The sequence below is a fragment of the Thunnus maccoyii genome, chromosome 5 (assembly GCF_910596095.1).
Source record: "Thunnus maccoyii chromosome 5, fThuMac1.1, whole genome shotgun sequence".
In the NCBI taxonomy this organism is placed as follows: Eukaryota; Metazoa; Chordata; class Actinopteri; order Scombriformes; family Scombridae; genus Thunnus; species Thunnus maccoyii.
The window spans coordinates 9,728,837-9,753,677 of NC_056537.1; the positions used below are offsets into that span (position 1 = coordinate 9,728,837).

At 39.8% G+C, this 24,841-nt stretch overlaps 1 protein-coding gene across 1 annotated transcript; it reads left to right on the plus strand.

Annotated features, from left to right (window-relative positions):
- The first annotated feature begins 203 nt into the window (after positions 1-203).
- Positions 204-24,257, plus strand: lingo1a (leucine rich repeat and Ig domain containing 1a). Its single transcript, XM_042412022.1, has 2 exons — positions 204-688; positions 21,737-24,257. The coding sequence occupies exon 2, from the start codon at positions 21,749-21,751 to the stop codon at positions 23,594-23,596; it is 1,848 nt and encodes a 615-aa protein (XP_042267956.1). The 5' UTR covers positions 204-688; positions 21,737-21,748; the 3' UTR covers positions 23,597-24,257.
- Positions 24,258-24,841: the final 584 nt, after the last annotated feature.

The window sequence follows — 24,841 nt, forward strand, 5'->3', positions numbered from 1 at the left end:
CAAATCTGGACTAATATGCCGGTTAACAAAACGCACAGGGTCTAAATAAATAAACCAACAAATGAACAGACTGCATACTTATCGTGGTCAAACACATAAAGGCAAACACAGCACACACACACAGACGCACGCACGCACACACGCACACACACACATACTTGAGTAGGACACCGGGCAGAGTGCGTTCCGCCGATCATCTCCGTCCCTCCCTCCAGCAAGCGGATTGCCTGTGCCACTGACGACAGCCACACAGTGCTGTGAGTGCGAGGCTGTGGAGAGACTGCATCAAGGAGCGAGAACTGTGCGCTCGCATCGGGAACGGTGCGTGGGAGTTGATCTCTCTCTACCTTCCATTTGCATTCCTTCTTTATTCTCTACACTCATCCTCGGACGAGTTCAGGCGCACAGGGAGTCCCATTACCGAGGGAGGATCGCTCGGTGTGTGTGTGTGTGTGGGTTGCCTGCTTTACAGCTGTCATCTTAGAACTGCGGTACTGCCGTCGTGGAGAAACTCATTGGGAATCTGCAAGAACGACTGGTTGTTTGCCTTTTCTTCCCCACTCATTTTTTGAAGCTGTCTTTCAAGGCGATGGACTTGAGATAGTGCGTCTCATTTTGAGTGTTGGCTGGGAGTTGCCGTCGGGGAGAAATGCGAAAGGATGCTTGGAAGCAGTGAAGGCTACAGCAGGTGAGTAGCTGATTAAGACCACAAAAAGGGGGTTCTCAAGATATATTTTTATATTTTCCTCAGTGGTCGTGCTTATGTATGTCTCAGTTTAATGTGGGCTGAGGCCAAGATTTTAGAGAGGTGGATGTCCAGAATGCAGCTAAATCCTGGTCTCTCCGGGGTACTTTGGAGAAAACATCCGTCAAATATATGAATTTTCGTGTGCCAGTAGCTCCATCAATTCATACAAGAGGCTTTCCTAAAACTCCTCGGATCTTATTCCGATGTCAAATCGGCTAAAATATCCCCTCAAGTCCGCAATGATTATGGCAGAATCGGTTGACAGGACAGAAAAGCAAACGGGGACTTGAGTGTGGTTAGGCGCGTCCTCTGCAGGTAAAGATGCATCTAATCCACACAGATTCCAAATTAATTTATAGATTTGTTATCGATGCACATTTTGACGGTGTAATCTCCTTCTCTGGCTTTTTCTGTGCGTATGTGTGCTTGTCTGTGAGGACGAGGGCTTAAGCCATTAATCAAATTTAATTGTCCCGCGAATGTCTGTGCTTGTGTGTGTGTGTGTGTGTGCGCGCGCGCGCGCGCGTGCGGGGAGGGGGCTGAATTGCAAAATGTTATCTTAATCTAGCCTTTATTTGGCCAAGTATGGGCTTTGCTGAGATAACATTTCTTATTGTGTGGACATGTGAGGCAGTCGTGATCCTCCCCATATGCCATTTTATTCATCTGCAAAGATGGCTATCTGTTAAATTGGCAGCCTATAAAAGCAAGCTGGCTTCTGCTGTAACGGAGTCGTGCATTTTATTGATCCTCAGGAACGATTTGGGAATTTTTGTTTTCATCAAGAGAACAGTCGTGGGATCTGAATAGCCCACATAGGCTACTGCAACTACACAGGACAGTGGATCAAACTTATGTGTTTACAGCTCCACACACCCTCTGTTGTTTGTTATTCAAGGCAGCATTTCCAGAGAATATATGACAGTGCCCCCTGATTTTTTTACTCCCTTTATTGTCCAGTGCTGCCTCTTATAATGACACACCAAAACAGTTGCGGCAGAGTATCAGAAGACTGTGTGATGCTGTGCCTGCGGACATTCATAAAGTGCTGTAGCTCTATTGGTTATAAATAGCCGGAGGGAGCGGACAGCCAGATAGAACAGGAGCAGCCTCCCGGAGCTCCAGCAGCAGCATCCTCTCCGGCGTTATCTGGGCTCACAATCCAAGATGATAGATAGCTGATACACTTTAGATATTGCACGGGCAAGGGTGTGGCACAGGGGGCTTCACTATTAGGCCTATTCTGAGTTCCTTCCTTCCACCTTTTTGAAAATACCTTTAGTGGTTTTCTTTTGCATGCACTCTAAGTGTGTTTGTGTCATACAGCAGTGACTTTAGAGTGACCTTATCACACTAAATGTTTTTTTTTCTTTAATCCCCCATTGTGTCACTGCATTCCTGTGGGTGTGTTTAATTTCACTTACAGGTTGATCTCTTTGATGATTGGGATGCTGCTGACTCAATCATGGCTGCCTTGCAGCAGCTAAGAGGCTGCTGAGGTGTGTGATCCGCTTTGTCCAGACACCCAGCCTTCATTAAACAAATGTGCGGCCGCTGACCTTGGCTATCTGCGAGTTGTCAATGGGATTCACCTTTCTGCCCTGCAATATAGGCTACAGGACAGATGTAGCAAAGCCCCCCCTCCCTTCCCACCCTCCTATCCTACAACCTTATGCTGCTGTTGACATTCTATATCGAATTACAACACGTTGATCAATGTTTGCAATAAGCTATGTAACACAGAGTATCAGATGTCACAGGAAAATCATGCTCCCCATAACAGCATTATGTTTCAGTGAAGTATGGTTACATCTTGGCATGTTTGTAATTTAATCACATGTAGCCTATAGAGAATGGACTAGCAAACCAAGAGAGCATTTTAAGCATTTGTGGCAGAAATCAGCTTCACCGTAGATTTGTCAGCAGAACGAGGCAGAGGAGCAGCCAAGGCATAGTGGGAGGTGATGGTGTGGACCATGATGTTAGTGCATGGGAACAGATCACAGGCTTGCCTTCTCATAACACACTAAATGACCAATAGTGTTAGTGAGCAGGATAATGCTGGCTTATGACGTGTTAGCATGTCTCCAGGAGACACTCATCCTGGGTGTAAAGCTGACACCTACTGCATTGACAAGGTGTTTATTAGCTCCCAGTTGTGAGGCCATGATGCCTACATAATGCTACGATGACAGTGCTGAGAGTTTTCACCCGGGACGGCAATTATGTTGTTTTTATAAGACTCAGCTGCCATTCCACTTGATGCCAATGCCTTGATACATCGATGCCCGAGGCTGGATGGCATGTTTATAAAAGGCCTGCGCTAGCTGTTTGATGGGAGGAGGGAGGGAGATTCCTGTTCACAAGTCACTGTTGTCCTTGGCTTATGTATTTTGAAAGAGATAAGCAGGAAGAGCAGCTGCAGGTACTGTCGAAGAGAACAGTTTTTGGTCTTTCTTTCACAGTTTCAGCAGTAAGAAGGATCTCTCACATATTTCAAAGTGTCTCAGTCAATGGAACGGGCACAGCCCCTAAACAGTATGAACACATATTTTTTCACTTGTTTCTACTTTGACCAACCTGCCCAAAAACATGTGTATTTGTTCTTTGCAGCAGTGTACATGGTAGAAGTGTTATGATTTTACTGCTCTCACAGCTTAATGGTTTGTAGGCCTTTGGGTGACCAAATAAATATAAATATAAATACAAATATAAATATAAATATAAATATAAATATAAATATAAATATAAATATAAATATAAATATAAACATAAATATAAATATAAATATAAATGTCATGCTCTCTGCTCCAACTGCACCATGCTGCTTTAACAAAGCTCTGGTGAATATCTGTCTTTATCCCAGTTTCCTAAATGCTTCACTGTATAAACACACACATTTGGGCATGCAGCCCATGCTTTTCCCTCCACTACCTTCATCAGAGTGAAAGTGGCTTTCACCGTGTCATTTCTGAAATCAAATTTGTAGAATTGTGATTGTATTGCCCTTAATCCTGTGATGCATTAACATAATTATTGTATACACTAATCCAGAATTTACACAAAATTATTATCATTTATCACATCAATGATAGTGGCCACATGGCAGCAAATGGGCTATGACATTTATAACATACAAAAATAGACTCGCTAGAACTGCTATAGAAAATATCCACATCCTGCTGCGACTTTATTTTAAGCGGCTGTGTGACAGGTCTTCCAGGGCTTGTTCTAATCAAAAGCGGTAACACAAAGAGGAAAAAAAGGAGTCACATAGAGGACCACATTATTAATTATAACTATATTAGTATTTGAATTAATGCTTTAAATGAAATGTCATTGCACAGTTGGGCCTTGTTAGAGGCATGTCAGAGGCATGTCTAAATGCCATGCATTCCCATTAGCCTGTAGGGTCCATTCACCTTTAAAGGATTCATGTTAGAAAAGCTCATTCTGATCTGCTTCACAGTGTTCTGAAAAATGTCTTTAGAGAATTTCTGCAACTGTGCCTTCACCTTTTGTGAAAAATCAAGCTGTCCACAAAGAAAAACTGGATTACCACATGTTTTCAAATGTCAGCAGCCAACAGAAATGGATTTTGGCTTGTATATTATTAGAATGTACCTCCACAAGCCTTGACCCTGTCTGTCTGCATGTAAATACAACATCCATTCAGATTTATTGTAATAATGCTGAGTTTTGATGATCCTTTGGATTCACTGTCCTCCAACTTTCAATCAAATTCACATTCACATTGTATTTCAAGCCATTAGACATTATATATAATAGATGCAAACCCCCAGTCATTGCCAGGGTTGAAATAACACTATGCCATAAACCACTTGAAGTCCCTTGGAGGATGCATCATTAAAAAGGCATTGATGGTGGATGAGGTTATAGGTCAAGGGTTGGAGAGGCAGTATTGTGCTTACTAAGGCTCCTCATCAACCCTCTGGAGAGAACATTTGTATTCTCTGCATAGGGACTAATCAGTGCCTGTGCTAGCACCCCTGTTGCCAGGCAGAATTAGACTTTGACACCCATCTTTAAGACGATCATGGGGATGACAGGTATGTTACTCTGCTAAGCTGCTAGTGGGCTGTAAATTACACTGGTTCAGTCTATCAATGGCAGCTTTGGTAGGAAGTTGTAAAGCTAAAACACTTCAATAGAAGTTGCTGAAGCTCCACCAGGCAAAAAGCACTTTTTAATTTCACTTGTTTACCTCCGTTAGCCATCCACAAATAATGCATAAAAACTGAAGCACCAAATGTAATGTTCTTTGGGGTGTGAATTCCATATCAATTGTTGTTTGAAAAGCCTTGCCTTTCCATCTGTAGACAATGGATATTTTTGTCCCATTTGATATTCGCACATGCATTTATAACGAGAGCCTGAATAAATTGTTTTGCAGTGGTGATGATTAGCATGGTGCAGCAATATTACAATATGTTGCATCTGTTCTACTGAAAGCATCTATTCAAACCATGCTATTCAGTGGCGATTGGAAACAATACTGGGACAATAGTGGCTCCACTTATACAGCCTCACTTGAATGGAGCGTATGATATTTTCCATAAGTGGGAACAAGATTTGTGTTGGTGCCCCACCTCCCTGCTGTAATGGCTTTTAAAATGCCCTCTTGAGATCCAGAGTTCATTGGGTCTGGTGTTTAGGGGCAGCACTAGTACTATCAACTCTCTCTCCTCTGTCTAGTAGGCTGACTGAGCTCCTACTTAGAAATGAAGTTGTCATTTACACCCAACCTGCTACAGGTCTCCTCTGATTTCAGAAGTGAAAGACACAATAGCTCAAAACATGTAAATTAATCAGTTTTCTTAGATGCACCTGCACAGGGTTTAGCTAACCAACATGCAGACCAGCAGTTCTTTGCCCTCCTATACATTGAGCTAATTCATTTGGATGAGGTCTATGAATAAGGTCTACCTTCTCTGAATAAGTCTCCCAACTTGTTTTCTTGCTGTTGCTATTTCATGGCACTCAAAGGTGCCTAATCCTATTAGAATCCATTAAAAACATGGACACCCCTGTTCAAATGCTGCGAAAGTATAGAAAGGCCGTCACCCTCCGTGATACTTGGATTAAAGTGTCCTGTGATGATTCAAATATTTGAATGTGCTTCAAGTCCATTATGCCCTCCTTTTGTCAGATCAGTGTTGTTTCTTTTTATCCATTGACAGTCTGTCCCCATTCATCATGTGATTCAAGACAACATGGGTCTTGCTTTGAGGTATAAAGGGGGCAGAGGCTTTTAGTTCCCTAAAAGCTTGCTTTCTCCATCTCTTTGGTTCTCTCCCTCGATCTTGCCATCTCTGGTTAACTTCCATAAAAGCTCCCTCTGTCTGTCTCTCTTTCACCCTCACCCAATCCGGCTTTCTTTCACCCACTTGCTGTCAACGCAGAGAGGAAGAGAAAGGAATGGCAGAACATTGTAAAAAGAACTGCTTATACTGTCGATGGAGGGGAGCGAAAGTGCAGGGAGGAAACAAGAGGTCAGATTTCAAGTTATCGACCAGACAGGGTGGCATGAGTAGATGTTAGTTTGCTAGACATGAAGAAGCAGCAATAATCCCACCAACAGTAAGACCTGAAATAGAGCCATCCCAGATCTTGTAGTAAAGCTGGAAATTATGCTGTGTCACTGAAAGTGTTTACATCAACTTTAATTTTGTAATCAGTGTAATGAAATATTCTACTTATGATTTTAAGTGCCATTTTCTGTGCACATATTCTGGGATAAGACTATATCTTGAATCTGAATTACCTGATTCTGCCACCTGGGATATGCCTATTTTCTGGCATATAAACACCATATCCTGTCTATTTGTGAATGTGGCAAACAATGTAGACACTCTTGCTATTCCTATTAATTTTAACACCTATCCACAATGTAGAAATACTGCAAACAGTGAGAAAACTAGATTGAAGCAGGGCTGCAACTCATAATTATTATAATTACTGATTAATTTTTGAGTAATTTCCTCTACAGTGTTTTCAAAAATAATGACAAATCCCCATCACAAGTTTCCAGAGCCAAAGCAATGTGTCAAAATTGCTTTAGTCTGACCAGCAGCCAAAAACACAAAAGTGTTCAATTTATGATAATATGAAATAGAGAAAAGCAATCAGCTCTTCAGATTTGTGAACGTGTATCCAGAAAATTGTATTTGTATTGCTAAATTGCTAAATGTTCAAACCTGGAATCGATTTTCAACTAAATAATTAACCTTTTCAGCAATATCTTGAACCCAAGGCATCTTCCATTGATATGCTTTTTTGCAAGCAGATAGATAGACATGTCAGAAGTTCAGCATATCCATAACTGGCGGTCATTTGCTGCAGCTTCATTTTATTTTCACATCATGTCAGCTAGTGTAGTATAACCTGCATTAGAACATGAAAGTGCTGTAGTAGTGACGCAGTGGATTTGATTTGAAATATGTGATAAGTTTGGTGGATCTTCACATTACAGCTGAAATATAGCCTCTCTCAGCTGAGCTGCATTGTATATGGGCTGGGTTAAATTAAGTAGAGAGGCAAGAAGCAGAGATACAGTAATGTGTTTCACAATCCATATTCAGGCAAGGAGAAGAAGGGAGCTTCACTGATGAAAGAACAAGGCAGCGATCAAAGGCGAGAAAATGAAATGGCATTTGACCTTGTTGGATGCTGGCGAGTGACGCGCTGCCACAGAAGTGCAAAGTAGTTTGGGAACCTGTGGGAATCGAGAGGGGAGAGAGATCAGGTCTGCAGAGTGCTGATGTGGGGTGAGAGGATGGTCCAGGCAATTTAACCCCTCCATTTTATAACTGATTTAGCAAGGGATTATGTTCAAAGGTGCAAAGGTGGGTAAAGGTTATTACAAAATGAGTCAATCTCACATGAAAATAATATTTTGCTTCATGTTTGAATGGTAGTGACATATGATATAACTCTCACTATGCGTTAAATTATTGCTTATGATGAGAAGTAAATTGATGAAGCTGGTCTTATGCCTTAAAAAGAATTCAGGAGTAGTCTTCGTCCATAAATCAATCCTTCCTCACCCTGGTCCCGAACCTGTGGTGGATATACAAATGTGAAATAAATAATTCAGCTCATCTTGCATTTCCTCATGCTTGCTCCTGCCATGTTGACAATAATGACTAAAACAGTGATAAGGAAAATATGTAGTGTCTCTTCCGTTTACCTGGGCTTGTCCATCAGCCTTAAATGTCAAGCCACAAGACAGATATGGCCCCGTTTTTAATGGATAATGTCCGCCATATATGGCTCAAAATGTAATGCCACCAGTGCTGGATCTAACATTTTTTTTCATCTTTGATTATTTTTGATTAATAAATTATTGTTTAAATATTTTCTTAACTTAAGAAAACAGTGAAAAATGACACAATGTCACAATTTCTCATTTTGTCCAACCAACACACTAAATCCCAAATATATTCAGTTGACATTGGTATAAATAAAAAAGAAGGCAACCCTGACACTGGAGAAGCTGAACCCAGAGAATGTTTGCCAGTTTTGCTTGGTGACTGAGACAAATTTTATTGGAATTTGAACTTGAACTGCAGCACAACTGTTTATTTCCCAGAAGCACAATACTTTCAGCTCTCAGGTTAGACGGTATTTGTTTGTGAAACCATCATTCCTGTTCCTTCATTCCTAGGCCAATTCTATGAAGAATATCTTTAATCACCCAGACTGCACAAATAAAGGTTTTAATACAGAGAAAAATCCATAAAGATTTTTTTTAAATTTTTTTTTTACCACATTTAGCAGTGTTCCAGCGATGCCATCTTACATCTTCGCCATAAATGCCATACAAGTTACATCATAACAAGGCTAACATGACAAGACTACAAAGGCGAAATTCTAAAATGTGTGTCCACAAGCATATCATCTGCCTGTCAGCAGGCTTCAACAAAGGCTCTGCTCTTCGCAGGGAAACAAAGGAAAAAGACAGTCATTCTCAGTAATTAAGGCATTAAGGGCAGAACGGATCACACTTCCCAGCTCTGCAGATTGAGGTTGGATGGGCTTTGATGAGTTAAACTCAGAATCTAATTAGGTTTTCCTTGTGTTATAAAGATATTAATCCATATGTGCTGTATATGAGCTTACCAAAATGTACTATTTTAAATATATTTTAGCTGAATGACGTAAAGGATCCAAATCTGAAATCATTTTTTTTTCTGTAACTTTCAAGGAGTGCACAAGTGTTGACAGGGGATTTGCAGTGTCTTTGCCAACCCTGAAGCCATCTGGTATTACTATACAGGGTCACCTTGTCATTGATCCATGTGTAGCATGTGAAATACCTAGATTGTCTTTCTAAAAGTGAGATTCTGCTCCCTCTAGTACCCCTAGGATTAGTAGAGCTAGTGAGATGTGATTCTCTTCTTTTCACTATCTTTATGACCTCCTCTCATACTATGGGGAACCAAAGACAGGGAACGAGAGGATACAAGGACAGCTTAGACAAGTAATTTTGCCTTTAATTGCTTGAACCTCCCATGAGTGCTATTGCTTAAGTACTCCAAAAATTGTTGTTGTTTTCCTCCACATAATCTTTGATTATATGAAGGTCAGCATTTTTGTCTAAGCTTCTTATGAGAGAATTTGGAGCAGGTGGATTGTTTGGAGAGATGAGACAATGCTACCCTGCTGGAGTTGAGAGTGAGAGTGAACTGCCGTTTCTCCATCTACTGCAGTTACTTTGCTAACGGTCTCCAAAGCCCATCTTGGTCATCTTATATACAGTAGTCTTTGTTTTTTTTGTTTTTTTTGTTCTACTTAGTCCTCATTTCCCAGTCTATATCAATAGCGTCATTATGTGGGGTTTTATCTGGCTAATTAAGGCTTCATCTTTCTGGGCAATCTCTCAGAGGACAAGGATTAAGCTCCCCTATCTCTGCACTGGAGCCACGGTGGGGTCAGCCGGGCCTGCTCCAATCTGTAGATTGTGGAGGATGGGGGATGGGGGGGTTGATATGTTACATGATGAGCTGTGGTGTAGGTTTTGGAAAAATCTTCAGCACACTTAGTTTGGCCAACCATCTCAGACCAGCACTCTCAAAGTGCCCGAAATTGTTTTTGCTTTTCATTGATTCATGCCCTCTGTGCAAGTCTAGTAAAAGTTTATATATCAGCTACAGTGTGTAACAAATCCCACTATAACCTAAATTCTGTGAATTATTCTCACTGTTGGTATGTCTGTTGTATTGCCAACATATCCAAGTCGATCCCAGCCTATTTTATCAGCAGAGAGCCATTTGAATCAATAGCCTAGCAGACCGTATCCTTCGAACAATTCAGTTACAATCAGTTTGTATGCCTCAACAGGCGCCATTTTGTTTGCATATACAATCAGGTAATTCATTTTAGTTGGAGAAAGGATCCAAAGTCACTGTTTGCAAGTGCAAGAACAGCACTTTATGAATTTCAAATGCCTTGTTGTTCTGGGTTTACTCTCATTATATTTTAGTGCTGAGAGTCAACAGATGAAAGTGTGGGTCAACACTCATTAAAACAACAGCCAGTATATTCTCCTATAAATGGAGGGTGAACAGGCAGTGATACACTGTAGACCTGTCACTAATTGTGTGGGAGGTTAAATCTACCTTTTGACTTTTTTCACATTAAAGCAGAGAACAACAACAACAACAACAACAACAACAACAAAACACATTTTCTTTTCTTATGGCGCACAAACAGAGCCTCAGAGCTTTGGCTGGCTCATGTGCAGTTCTCATAATCCACTTCTGGTTTTTGATAGAGCACACTGTTTTTGTCTAAGCTCATGTCATTGGAGGAGATAAATCCTAAATGAGTAAACTGAAATGACTTTGCTCAGGCAGTTTTATACAAGAGTCTGTACATTTGAGGGCCATAAACCCAGAGCTGTTTGAGAAAAAACAAATACTTTATATATTTTTTTTCCTTTAATGTGTTGTTTCAAGATGAAATTGTGTCTTGCGTCTTGTACCTAGTCACTTTGCTGAAGGTGTGGTTACACTCGCACTCATTTTAAATCCATGAAATACTGTCCTCCTTAGGTTCACCTTCATGGATGTCCTACAAAAAATAAGTATTTTAAAGAACTATGCCATTTTAGAAATGAGAAAAATGACCCAAGGTTGAGGCCAGGAAGTTGTCCTATTGCTTATTTTCTCTCTTAGATTCATAGTGAAAATGTGATAGTGGCAGGATATGAAATGGTACATATAATGGTGGGTGTAAGGCCTTGGGAGACAGATAGCTTGATTGTTGCTTGAATGCGTTCAATGCCATTGGATTTCTACTTGAATAGAAATGGCTGTTACATTATTAGTCATCCTTGCATATGACATTTACTTTTTTAATCTTGAAGGGAAATTAAAAACCTTTACATTGCTGGTATAAGATATAGACTGGATTACAGTTTTACACTTTTTACTCAGACTTCTACCTCTAAATCATTAGAGAGATGTAAAACCAGTACATAATTAATATAATGACTGATTATAATATAATAATCAGTCATTATATCATCCTGGAGGATTTATTAGTTGGGGTGTTTGTTTATTTGTTTGTTTTGTATTCTAACCAAGGTGTTTCCTGTCCTCAACCCAATGTAGAATAAGCTTGGATTAGCATAGTGTAGGTCGGATGTCTAGATGTTTATCTTTTTTTTCTCCAATAATGCAAAGGGCTTTTCAACCTGACAAGCATTTCTTGGTAATTACTTGCAGTAAATAAACATTGACATTAAATAATGAATGTTGTAAACAACCCCTGGAATGTTGGAGCTCCCTTTTGCCTGTGTTTTGTCTGTAATGTATGCTGATCTCTGCTACAGAAGGCAACAGCAGTATCCTCCAATGCCTGATCCTAGTCTAGTAGTGTGGCATTTTCTGCATCGGGGTCACCTCTCTATCAACTAATTACCACTCATTTCCCTTTAAAGGCCTCACTGTGAGCTGCAGGGCCAGCTAAGTAAAGGGGACATTTTCTTCACCTCACTGGGAGGAAAGCCTTTAGATGCCAGTCACAATTAAAGTCAATATGGCCCTCAGCCGCTCCACACTGTGCCCATCACACTTCCTAGCAGCTGATAAGCTACAGACTAAATTATTCATTACGACATGAAGGCATGTTTCCATGTTGATTCCCTTAACTGAGCAACCAATGTAGCTTGTGGTGTAGTTGCAGATATTAAAACTATATCCTGCAGAGGTATATGGAGGAGTTGATATAGTGGTGGTTCCATAAACCAGCATAAGAGCCTGCCCAAATACGAAGACTCCCACCCCCACACACACACTCATGGCAACTGCCAAATCCACTCACTTCATCTAAGGGAAGAATTTATTCACTGAGAAATTGAGTGAGAAGAGTAATATGTTCAGTCCCCCCTTGCAAAACATTCATTTATCCTCTCTCTACCCTTGAATTAATTAGTGGAGATATTCAGCAGGGTTCTTATGTGGAATTTTACAATTTTAACGTCTTCACCTTTCAAAAAACGATTCTTCCCCCATAGCACTACTTGAGGACTGTTTTTGATTTGCATACTGTCATTCTTAAATTAAATCTGGCACTATGTCTTGGCGAATGCTTATGTGCAGTAGAAGAGGTAAGGGCTTGATTTAGCTGCATAATATGAACTCATCACTCATGAATGATTAATTCTGAACAAAAATGTGGATTATTTAAATAAGTTTGGATGCACTGGCAGGATATGTGAGTGAGTTGACAGCAACTTTGTTTGTTTTGAATTTCATATGGCCTACAACCTGGGGTTGTGAACTGAAATTCCCAATTTTCTGTCTTTACTATACAATTTACAGTCATAAAAACATATAGATAGTACTTACAGTACCAATCAAAAGTTTGGACTCACTTGACCTACCACAACAAACCTGAAACTACCAAGAAGTGACTTTTCAAGTGCTCATTTAAAAATGTAGTTTGGTTTGATTTTGTTGTGCCTTGGATATGATGAATTGGATTTTAAATTGTATGAAATAAATAGATAAATAAAATAGATGCCTCGTGAAGAAAATATGAATGATTACATAAATAGATGTTTTCATGGCTGCTCATCAAAGCAGCAATCGAGGAACCTGTTTATTTGCCTATGCCCCTTTGCTCTTTGCACAATAGTGAGTGGATTCATTACAATGATAATGGTAAGATGTCAGTGTCTTTAATCAGAAGCTCGTGGGTGCATTACAACAGAGAGGTGAAAGGTTTCTGAATTTTGGGTGAATGAGAAATTAACACTTTTGAGTACGCTAAAGATGAATATGTTTTGTAAATTATCTTAATTGTTATGTGGCCTCTGTATACTATGTAGTACAAACAAGCACAGCATCTCTTATTTTAGTGTGAGCCGAGCAAAGAATGTGTGAAGTGTTTCGGGCTACATTCAATTCAATTCATTCAATTCTTAATGGTAGAAAACAGAGAAAAGCAACAATTTTCACATTTAATAAGCCAGAACAAGCTACTATTAGGCATTTCTGCTTGATAAATACTTAAATGATCAATCCATAATCAAAATTGTTATTGGTTAATTTTCTGTGGATGAACTAAACAATTAAATGAACAGTTAATTGTAACACTAGATGAATTGGTCATTAAACTTCTTTTCCCCCTTTTTAACTGTTTTGATAGAAGTCGGTAAAAAAAAAGGTTGTGATCTTAACATTTTATAAAATATTATGACAAGAACTGCTGACAAAAAAACAACAAAAAAACATATTCTCTTTGTCCCATTGCTTGAAATAGACTTCCAAAAAGCACCTCATGGGGCCTTGTTAGTGCTGGTTTCTCAGTCTTCCAATCTAAACAAATGTAAAACAGGCCAGGTTCAGCCCACACGCTAAAATGCTCATCCAAGATCACTACCCTGTAAAAAATATAAAGCCCTGTGACCTTCTTCAGTTATTGTGTCTCCTACATGTATTGCCACAGCTGCACTGTTTTCAGTTTTGCCATTGTAACAGCAAGTGGTGCTCCGGAGCACTGAAGGCTGGCATCTCCTGCGGTGTTTAGAGAAGAATCCATGTGTAACCGTGTGCCCTCGTGACATAATCGCCTCAAGTCTTGAAGGCTCTGTCAGCAAGTTGTCCCCAACCCAAAAGATCAGGCCTCAGAGTATGTGACACAGCATTATGGGACAAAGCAATACATATACAACAGCAACAGAAATTTTATAACAGCATCTGTGTATGTATGTGTGTGTGGTGTGTGTATGTGTGTGTGTGGGTGCATGTGCAGCCCTCCCACCTGTGAAGCATTTTCTCTCAGCCTTAGGAAAAAAAGGAAATGGCCATTCCAGCAGCTCTCTCTGGGAGAGCTCAATCTTTCACACTCTAGCTGTTCTGCTTAGTTACTTTCTCCCCCCCCAACAATGAAAAAGCAGCTGCTATAATAAATTTTTATCAATTCACTAGGTGCATAGTATTTACATGCAGTATTTTTAGAACAATGCATTAAAAAGAGAGAGCAGGAATCTGCCTTCTGCTTATATTCCCTAGTCTTTAAGCATCTATAATCAATATTTTTATATTAAAAAAAGGATCACATGACTAATTGAATGTGAAATGTTGCTTGTAGTGATGAACCCGCAGAGAATTATCACACAACAGTACCGCCCCCCACTCTCACCTTCCTCATCTACGTCACACAGGCAGCAAAAAAGTTCTAAAAACCCACTTTGTGCTACTTGTCCACCACCAAACAAACAGCAGATAGACAGTTAGCAACTAGCCGATGGACATAGTGGAGCATTTAGTAGAGAGTGAAAATTGGACGTCCATTCATCTGGTGGCCAGAAACACAACCCCAAATGAATGTTAATGTTGCTCCGTATCAACTCAAAAGGTGATAATATATCTTGGTTCTGCTGCTCTCAAGCGGCCAAAGAAAATCAATTATTGCAGGTTCACATCAACAAAAGTTTAAAAAGTGAAAATTTTTTAGTTTACCTGCTGGTACAGGCACTAGATCTTCACTTTTTTATGTGAAAATGCTTGACAGGCTTCACCAAATTGTACAAATGCACTGCAAACACAGAGAACCACATGAATCAAAGCCAATGTCAGAACAACTTTGTCCAATATGGTTGCACTTTAGAAGCACTTTGAAGCAATTTGGCTGAAGGTTAAAGCAGTAGATATTTTACCCATGATTCAATTTATTGCTTTTAGAGCTAGAAGATAAAGATATTGTGATGTCTATTTTCGGTCATACAGGCTGCATTACAGTTAAATGATATTATGAGCTTACTTGACTGTTGTGGCTGAGTGAAATTACAGTGAGGATGAGCACCTGTGTAGCTCTCATATCAAAGATTTTTGTTAGACACCATACTGCCCAGGCTTAGTTTAGGTGAAACAAGAAAACTAATAGATGACAGATCATGTCATCTTTGTTTTTGTCAGTGCTTAGTTGATAAAATATATAACTGTTTATATTATTTGTCAAATCACAGACAGTATTAACTTAAATGTAAATCTAATCTGCCTTTGATTTGGAAATTATATCTGATTCTTGTGTAATCGTGCTTGTGTGAGACTATTGACAGGCTCTTCATTCTTCTTTTTTTTGGATGTTGTGAAAGGAGTGCGGGTTCTCATTAGTGAGTGCTGATCGGACTCCTTCCAAAATCCTGTATCCACTTTCAAAAAGTCTGACATTCTGCTGGCTGGTCCTCTTTGAAAACACATCTCCTTAAGAACCAAAAAATGAATGGTGATTCTCCGAACAGAGCTGGGAAGATGAGGCTAATGAGCTTAATAATGATGGAACATCACATAAGGACATACACTCTCTCACGCACACTCATAACACCCAACCACCTCTGAAAAAGAAATAACCCAAATTAGGAACCTGGGTGAACTTTGGTATAATGAAACATAACTTTCTGAGTTTTAATAAGAACAATCATTAGACTTGATCTCTGCACCAAGAGTCACCCATTTAGAAATAATGGAGTTTTTCAATTATTATTAGTATTTCATTTCTTTTGTTTTAAAAGATCCTACTACCAGTAAACATATCCTCTTGGAGGGGAATCTCACTTAATTTAAGATTTATTCCTATTTATTTAATATTTGCAAGCATGAAAATAATGAAAAAAAAAATAAAGAAAATACAACAAAACCATTTAACCTGTGACAATAACAACAACAATAACAACAATAATATTGATAATAATACATTTTATTGACTGCCTCAACTACCACCCACACTGCTCAATAAGGTCAGAGCAAAAGGTCAACTTGTAGAGATTCAGTGTTTGAAGACTCAAGGACCCTTAAAGATGCAATGTGTAAGATTTGGCCAGAATTTTAGTTTAAAACATTCAGAAATTAAAATTATCAACAGAATGTGAAGAAATAACAGTTTTGGGAACTTTGATTTCTATGATTTCTAGTGTTATCAGATAGATCAGATAGAGCGCCTTTTGCAGGTTGCAAAGCGTGAGGTGCACCACACTGCCTTTGTCGTTGAAGCCTCTTTTTTTTGTTGCTAGGCAACTACAGAATCACCTGTCCTTAGCCCAACCGTTATTTAGCTGTGAAGTAAATTCACTCCAGGCCTACTGTTTTCTGTTCAGATCATGGTGACTACAGTTGGTAAAGTCATACACCCCCAGGTATCCAGCAACAGCCACTACTAGTTTGTCCTCCATGACTGTTATCTCCACTTGTTGTCATCACCACTCTCAATTCAACCGATTGGACAAGGGGAAAAAATGCTAATGATGTTGGGCGCTTTTCCGCTCTGAGTTGAAGTTTTTTCAACTCAAGTTCAGAGCACTCCTGCAAAAATGTGAAGTGCTCAGCGGCATAAAAGCAGTGAGCAAAAACCTTCACTCTCATTGAAAACAATTACAAAAAGCTGCTGAGGCTGCTAAAAAGTGCTGTCTGATCGGGGGCCTTACTCTTTCTAGACGAGTTGTATTTCCATAGTTTAGCAGTAACTAGCTACAACTAGTTTTAAGTATTATTTCTTTTTTTATTTTGTTTTTAAGGGATGGTGTACAATATTAAACATAAATGTTACCATTTTCCATCTGTAAGTACAACAGCTTTTTAATACATCCTACATCCTATCCTAAATTCATCATTGTCATTCGTCATTGTGGAGGGTGTAGTTTATGGTGCTGTTGAATTTTATTGTGTTATACTGAGAAGTGTTTTTAAAATTTTTAATATTTTTAACAATATTAATAGACTAAATATCCAAAACAACTCATAGTATACTTTTACTGTCCCTACTGCCCATGCTGAAAGGAAACACCTAGTCAAGTGTTCTTGTATGATCATTCTAAGTATGATCCTTTCTTATAAAATATATTTATTGCTGTGTGATGGAGTTGTACATGCGTGAACAGAGCACCTGCACAGACACAGTAAATGACCCCTTTTGGAGGTGAAGTTCAGGAGGGACTTGTCGACAGGTTTCATGGCAGAGTTTCATCAGGACAACAGCTGGCCACTGTTGGAATTCAGCACCTTGTTGCACCAACCAGCTTCTTCGCCTGGATTAGGGCTTTGCTGTCCATCTGTCGGGCGTCGGCTTACATTTAAGCCCTGCCATTTCACAGGCCTAGCACCAGCCAGCAATCCCACCAGGCAGCTAAGCTTCCCAATGATACAAGGGTAACCTTTCTCTTGAAATTCAGCTAGGCGACATTATAGCTGTGTGAAAGTGATCTTACTTGGGGAGCCAAAGGTCAGACATCCCTTCTGTGTTATAACTCAAAGCTGCTACTTACTGTAGGAAACTGTGCTAATAAGCATTTTCAGAAGCAGTTCAACTTATAACCACAGCAGCTCAGTCTAACTTCTTTTCTGAAGCATAATTAAACTGATTAATTTTCAAATGATGAAAAATAATACTAATATGGTGTTGGTTAGAAAATAATACCGACATAGGCATTCTTTCCTATATGAATTTGTTACACCTATTGATGGAGGAGATTGGGTAAATGGGGCCTCTGCTCACTGCAAATTGTTCATGGATAGACTATCAAACTCATGCAAATAGTAAAGTAAATAAAATTCTGCAGCTGAGTCTGTCCATTCGGGATTAGCCTGGCAGCTGACTAAGCAGTTTGCAGAATAATGGGCTTTAAAGGTTTTTAACACTTTGCAGTGCAGATAACGTCAGCATCATGTCAGGGATTTCCCGGAAGCTTACAGGTATTTAACCATGGCATTTAACAAGGCTCAGGAGTGATGTCTTGTGACAGGTAAACTAAAGCTTAAGAAGATGGTTAAGTCTGAATAATACCTTCCCACTTATGTTTGATTATGCTTATTATGTTGAAATTAATGATGACAGATAGCTTCATTCAAATACATGGAGCAAGATGTTGTGGTGTGATAACATGTTGTGCGGGTGGGTGCATGAAACCTGTTGAACATGTCAGCAAAGCGTTTTTGTAAAGTAAATCAAAAAGATTATGATCCTTTTGAAAAAACTACATGAAACTCAGAATTATAGGGAAATGGTGGCTTGGTTTTTTGAATATGGTTTATTTTAAGCCTGTTTATGCAAAGATACTGTTCTCAGATCTTTTCAGGACCAATAATAAACTGCAGAAAATAAACCCCCCTGTAACTGATAAATTATACACATGTTTACTCCCTACCTTGAATTTTGACTGGGATTTTTTAAAAGTTTAATCAGTGCAGGAGTTCGTTCTTGTAAGCTCTTACCTGATAAAGAGCATAGATTGTTTTCCATTGTAATTTCTTTTTTAGACTAAAAACATGAATAACCCAGGAAAGGAAGGTTGACTGAAACCCTCCTGTGGCAACAATTTCTTCCTTTGAGACATGACAGCTCAAAATTGATCACAACCTTCCCATAAACTTGACTTAATGACAGCGGCTTGGACGAAAGGTAATAGAATTGTGTGACCAGTTAACCTCCACAGATGCACATTGAGATATTTGACACAAAGGAACAGTGACATCTTACTTATTGTCCATTCAATTTTATATCCACTGATGAGATCTTATGCCACTGTATTGTAACAGGAGCACAGGGCACCATCCACTTCATCATCTGAAGCAACATTTTCAGGAGCCCAGTGGATGCTGTCATAAATGCATTAATCTCACAATTCATTGATCTAGTTATTACTGGTTTTGGACCAGTGGATCCTCATTTATTGAGCACTGTTGTCTTGCTTTTCCTCGACCACATTAATTCCTTTGAGGAGCACACCCCCTTCTCACTCCACCTCAATTAATGTAATTCTCTGGGAGCTCACTGGAGTGCTAACTGGAATGAAGAACTGCATTCAGACTACATGACTGCGAGGGAATGATAACACCAGATCATTAACGAAACAGAGCTGCAAATGTTTACCGGTGGATGGCATTCTTCATCTTAATGTGTCCCTATCCTTACTTGTTTGCTGCTGAAGCCATGCACAATAAATGTTGAAGCTGCTGTGTCATGAAAAAAAACAAAGACATAGTTACACATGTTACACAAGGACTAACTGTGTCTCTTTCTAGTGGATCTTGAAAAATAATCAGACGTATAATGATGAGTATTCAGGTGAAGTGTTATTTTATTGGGATTTTGACCCTGCGGAGAGAAGTATAAGGACTCATTAAGATACCTCACAGGGGTCCATAACCTGCTGAAGTTGCAGACATGGAGCTTTACCAACAAGGGATTATGATTTGATCATTTTCCTGATTGAGTTTCAGTGTCAGTGGTAATAGAGTTGGACATAATAGCATCTCATTGAGTGATATCCAATATGCAATAGCCACATGATAGAGGGTGACAGATGGAATCGAGCTTGCGATAAGGCCACTCCTTCTTCTTAGGTGTCTTAGCATGCCACACAAAGCCTCACACCACTCCATCTCACAGCACTCAGCACAGACTTGATCAATGTGCGTTAAGGAATAAGAATGATTAAGTATGGCTGGAGGCAGAAACGGCTCTGGTGAAGGTCTCTGCTCTTGGGCGCACAATCTTCTCAGTCTGTTCTGAATCTCTTGGTTTCACTTGATTACCGATGGTATCATCAAATCCCCAATCTGAACTTTGACCTCAGAGGGTATAAAATGAAATTGAGTGAAGTAAATCTAACCCATAAACCCCCTTTTTTTGATTAATCTGATGTCCAGTTGTCTATTGGTTCAGCGAGAAAAAGTTATTAGCAGTGACCACAATGGTAGTAACATGTCATCCCATAATTAACTGTCAACCATGATATCACAGATTTTTTCCCCCTTCCCTACAGTCTCAATCTGTCACGTGTAATATGGTCCATGAAATCTGCCAGAGCACAAAAGTGTGCATTATCCTTCTTCACAAATCGTCTGTGAATCAGGAAAAAGCACCATGTCACCAGTTAGCAATTGACTTAAAAGACAAATTTAGAGCAAGAGATGGAGCTGCATACCAGTGGCAAAATTCTATGTATTGTGACAACAGCCATCACACATGGACAGGAGTCCCCCAGAGACATGTCTTAAGATGAGTGTGAATTAGATGTGAAGGGTTTTATTTCAGTGTTTTTCTTGCATAATTTATCATGTCAGTGAATAACAATCCAAGTCTGTGTGCTTGTATGTTGAAAATAACATTGTGATTATTACCTTTTAAAAATCCATCTGCATTTTACTACTGGAGCCCTCACACATCTAATATTTCAAAATAATTGCAAATCATAGCATTAATGAGACTCTCATGTTCAGTTCACACTATAATGTAACTGGTTCCATCATGTTTTTTTTGCATACAACTGGACATTCTGTAATGATTAAATCCAGTATTAACTGCATCATTTGTGCTAACAGATGGCATTGAAATTAAATATGGTTTGTTTTTTTTGAGCTTAAACCCTGTATTTATCTCTCTGTATCCAATTCCCTGGTGGTGTATGGTCTATATTTTATTATAAAAGATTGCATGAGCCGAGTGTCAGCCACAGCACATACATCACACTTGCCACCATCCGTCTTTGATTGCATCCTCCTGCTACTGCTGCTCCACCCACCTACTGTTTTTTTTTTTTTTTTTAATCAGACAGCAAATTCAGGCTGGAGGTAGGAAGAGAAGACTAGGGCTTAAAAACAGACTTTATGGTACCAGAACAATCCACATATGTACTTAGCATATGTGTCTGTGACACAGCATGAATTGGATTACCGTCTGAAAAAATGCTGTTAATTCCACTTGAAACTGCACCCCTTCACTTCATATCAGAGTGATAGCATTGACTGATTGATGCTTTGTTGAAATGGTGTTGAGGATTCCACAGTAGACACAATGAGGGTGTATGTAGAGTACTAGAATGATTTGCCCTTTGATTTTTAAGCTATGAATCAGCACTTCCTCTTCAATATACGTACCACAAATAGGCCTGATATAATGCTGTGCATTCACAGGACCTACGTGCATTTGGAATACCTTTTGAAGTTCTGTGCAGAAAAGTGAACGATGCAGAATTGTCAGCACTCTCAATTATGCAAGCACATACCTTATTCTTCATAACCTCCCACCTCTATTCATCTTGCGTCTGTGGCATGAATATTGCAGCAGAATTCATACTCTGTTCTGTTAGGAATTGTGTCACACAAGAATGGCATCCTTTTAGCACTTATGATTGTTGAACTAACCTGCTGGCAGAAAGAAGCTACAATGGCCATAGGAAAGTATTTTTAATACAATTCATACTGCTGTCAGTTCACTCTCACCACATATGATGTGACATTTTTTTAGTAGAATACTGCATATCTGAAAGTCAACCCAAAGCTCAGTGATGCCATACAACCTAATCTAAATTTTATCCTGTTGTCTGTGTTTGAGATGAATTAAGTCAATGGTGTACAATCTGCATTGCATTTACATCGTTTCAAAAAAATCGTTAGTGTGCTAATGAAGAGAATTTAATTTTCTAGCTAAAATTTTCACCTTGTTTCTGTGTCTCCCAAGGTAACCGATAAGATGGCGGCCGGGGAAGCGACTGGGCACAGCTACCTGGTGGCTTGCTGGCAGCCCATTCTGATCCTGATGTTGGGCACTGTGCTGTCTGGTTCCACCACAGGCTGCCCATCCCGCTGCGAGTGCAATGTTCAAGAGCGCTCTGTGATGTGCCACCGCAAGAAGCTCATGACAGTTCCTGAGGGCATTCCCGCAGAAACACACCTGCTGGACCTCAGCAAGAACCGCATTAGAACCATCAACCCAGACGAATTTGCCAACTTCCCCAACCTCGAACACCTGGAGCTCAGTGAGAACACAATCTCCACTATTGAACCCGGGGCATTCAACAACCTTTATGGCTTGCGGACATTGGGGTTGCGTAGCAACAAGCTTAAGCTGATCCAGCTCGGTGTCTTCACAGGCCTGAGCAATCTCACACAGCTGGACATAAGTGAAAACAAGATTGTCATCCTGTTGGACTACATGTTCCAGGATTTGTACAACCTCCGTTCTTTAGAGGTGGGTGATAATGACCTGGTTTTCATCTCCCACCGGGCTTTTCATGGCCTAAGTAGCCTTGAGCACCTGAGTCTTGAGAAGTGTAACCTGTCGTCTGTCCCAACAGAGGCTTTTACTCACCTCCACAGTTTGATCACTCTCAGGCTGCGCCACCTCAATATCAATGTCATACGGGATTACTCCTTTAAACGTCTCTATCGGCTGAAGGTGTTGGAAATTGCCAATTGGCCATATTTGGATACGATGACCCCAAATTGCTTGTATGGATTAAATCTCACATCCCTGAGCATTGCAAATGCTAACTTGACCACAATTCCTTATGTAGCCCTGCGGCACTTGGTGTATTTGCGCTTTCTTAATCTTTCTTATAACCCTATTCATACCATTGAGGGGAATAAGCTTCATGATCTACTGCGTCTTCAGGAATTTCACCTGGTAGGAGGCAGACTGGCAATGATTGAGCCCTACTCTTTCCGAGGTCTAAACTACCTGAAGATTTTAAATGTGTCTGGGAACTCTCTTAGCACTTTAGAGGAGTCTGTTTTCCATTCAGTTGGCAACCTGGAAACCCTAGGCTTGTATGATAATCCCCTGGCCTGTGACTGCCGACTCATATGGGTTTATCGACGACGCTGGAGACTGAACTTCAACAGGCAGCCGCCCACCTGTGCCTCCCCCGAGTTTGTCCAAGGCAAAGAATTCAAAGACTTCCCAGATGTTCTGCAGCCTAACTATTTCACGTGTCGCAAGTCCAGGATTAGGGATCGCAAACCACAGCAGAAATTTGTTGATGAAGGAGCCATTGTTCATTTTGCTTGCCAGGCAGATGGAGATCCTGCACCAGTGATAATGTGGCTATCCCCACAGAAAAAGTTTATCACCACCAAGACAATTGGAAGGCTCTCTGTGCTGCCAGATGGTACTCTTGAGGTGCGCTATGCCCAGATTCAAGACAATGGTACATATGTGTGTATAGCTAGCAATGCAGGCGGAAATGATACCTCTCTTGCTCACCTGCACATTCATAGCTACTCCCCTGACTGGCCACACCAGCCCAACAAGACTTTTGCCTTCATCTCCAACCAGCCCACAGAAACTGGTGCTAATGGTACAAGAGCCAATGTCCCTTTCCCCTTTGATATAAAGACGCTGATCATTGCGACCACAATGGGTTTCATCTCTTTTCTTGGTGTCGTCTTGTTTTGCTTGGTGCTGCTCTTCCTTTGGAGCAGAGGTAAAGGCAACACTAAGCACAACATTGAGATTGAGTATGTGCCACGGAAATCGGACGCAGGCATGAGCAGCAGCACAGTGGATGCTCCTCGCAAGTTCAACATGAAGATGATATAATGGAGTTGTGGAGTTTATTAATTTTGAACTCAAAAATAAGACAAATGGAAAAGATGACATTTTCTTTCCTCTCTTACAAACCTGTGGATTCTGGTCTGTTAACATAGAGTAATATGTTTTTCCTGACTGAAGCACTAAAGAAGAGGGCAGTTCTTGACTTTCAAAAGTGAGAGGGAATGAAGGCACACCCAGTGCTACAGAGCATTGGTGGTTTCTACAAGGCCTGTGGGGGCATTAATTGAAAGTCAGATTTGTCATAAGCAGTTCATATTCCTGTGGATTTATACTGGGAAAAATATATCTGAAAAGAAAAACACTTCAAACAGCCAGAATGCGAGGGGCAGATCATGTTTTGGCCATTGCTGTTTTTTGTCTGTATTTTTTTTTATTTAGTGTTTGTTATTTTTTTATTTCCAAGGTTAGATGTCAAGTTATGAATGAGATTTGTATGGGTTGATGAGCACATTTATACAACGTTGATGCATTTCACGCACGTCATTACAATACATCAGTGTTAGAATTGTGAAGGCTTTGTGTCTTTTTTTTCTTTCCTACAGTGATGATTGTTCTGTAATCCATCAAATGTATATCTGTGTCACAATAATTGATAAACATTGTTGAAAGAGTATGCCCCAGCAATTAGCATAAATTCATGACAAAATATGGCACAGTGATATTATTGGGAATACAAAACTGTAGGTGATATACTATATCAAACTTATACAAGTAATGGCACTATAAAGCAGTCTACAACTTTTGTTATTGATACCAATTCTCACTACTGCACTGTAAAAATAAGCCAAAAGGTATGTAAAAATTACTGCATTTTTAGAAAGACAAATATAACAATATTTAGTGTTGAAAGGTAGGAGAACATCAAGTTGTTAAATGTGGCTCTTAGTATAGGATTTTAGCATTGTTGAAGTTCTCTGATATAGCCCTTTGAGCCTAGTATCTGCTACCAGTATCAGAGTCACTCATTCATATTTTTCAGATGTAACCCAGACAATGCACACACATGGATTGGAGGCATGATACAAAAGGAAATGTGAGTTGTTGATGTGATGCTCTGTACCAACAGTAGATGCAGCATCTATCCCCACGGTTCTGCTGTCAAACAGAATTGCTGGTATTTGGTACCTTGATACTGTAAGTGCTCATTCCTGACCTTTTAAATTGCATTCCAAAAACTATTATGTAATGGAATTTATTTTGTGCTCAACACGATTGTGAGGAATAAAAGTT

What these genes read in the sequence shown, in the direction of transcription:
- lingo1a (XM_042412022.1), top strand. Translation starts at nt 21,749, where the DNA reads ATGGCGGCCGGGGAAGCGACTGGGCACAGCTACCTGGTGGCTTGCTGG.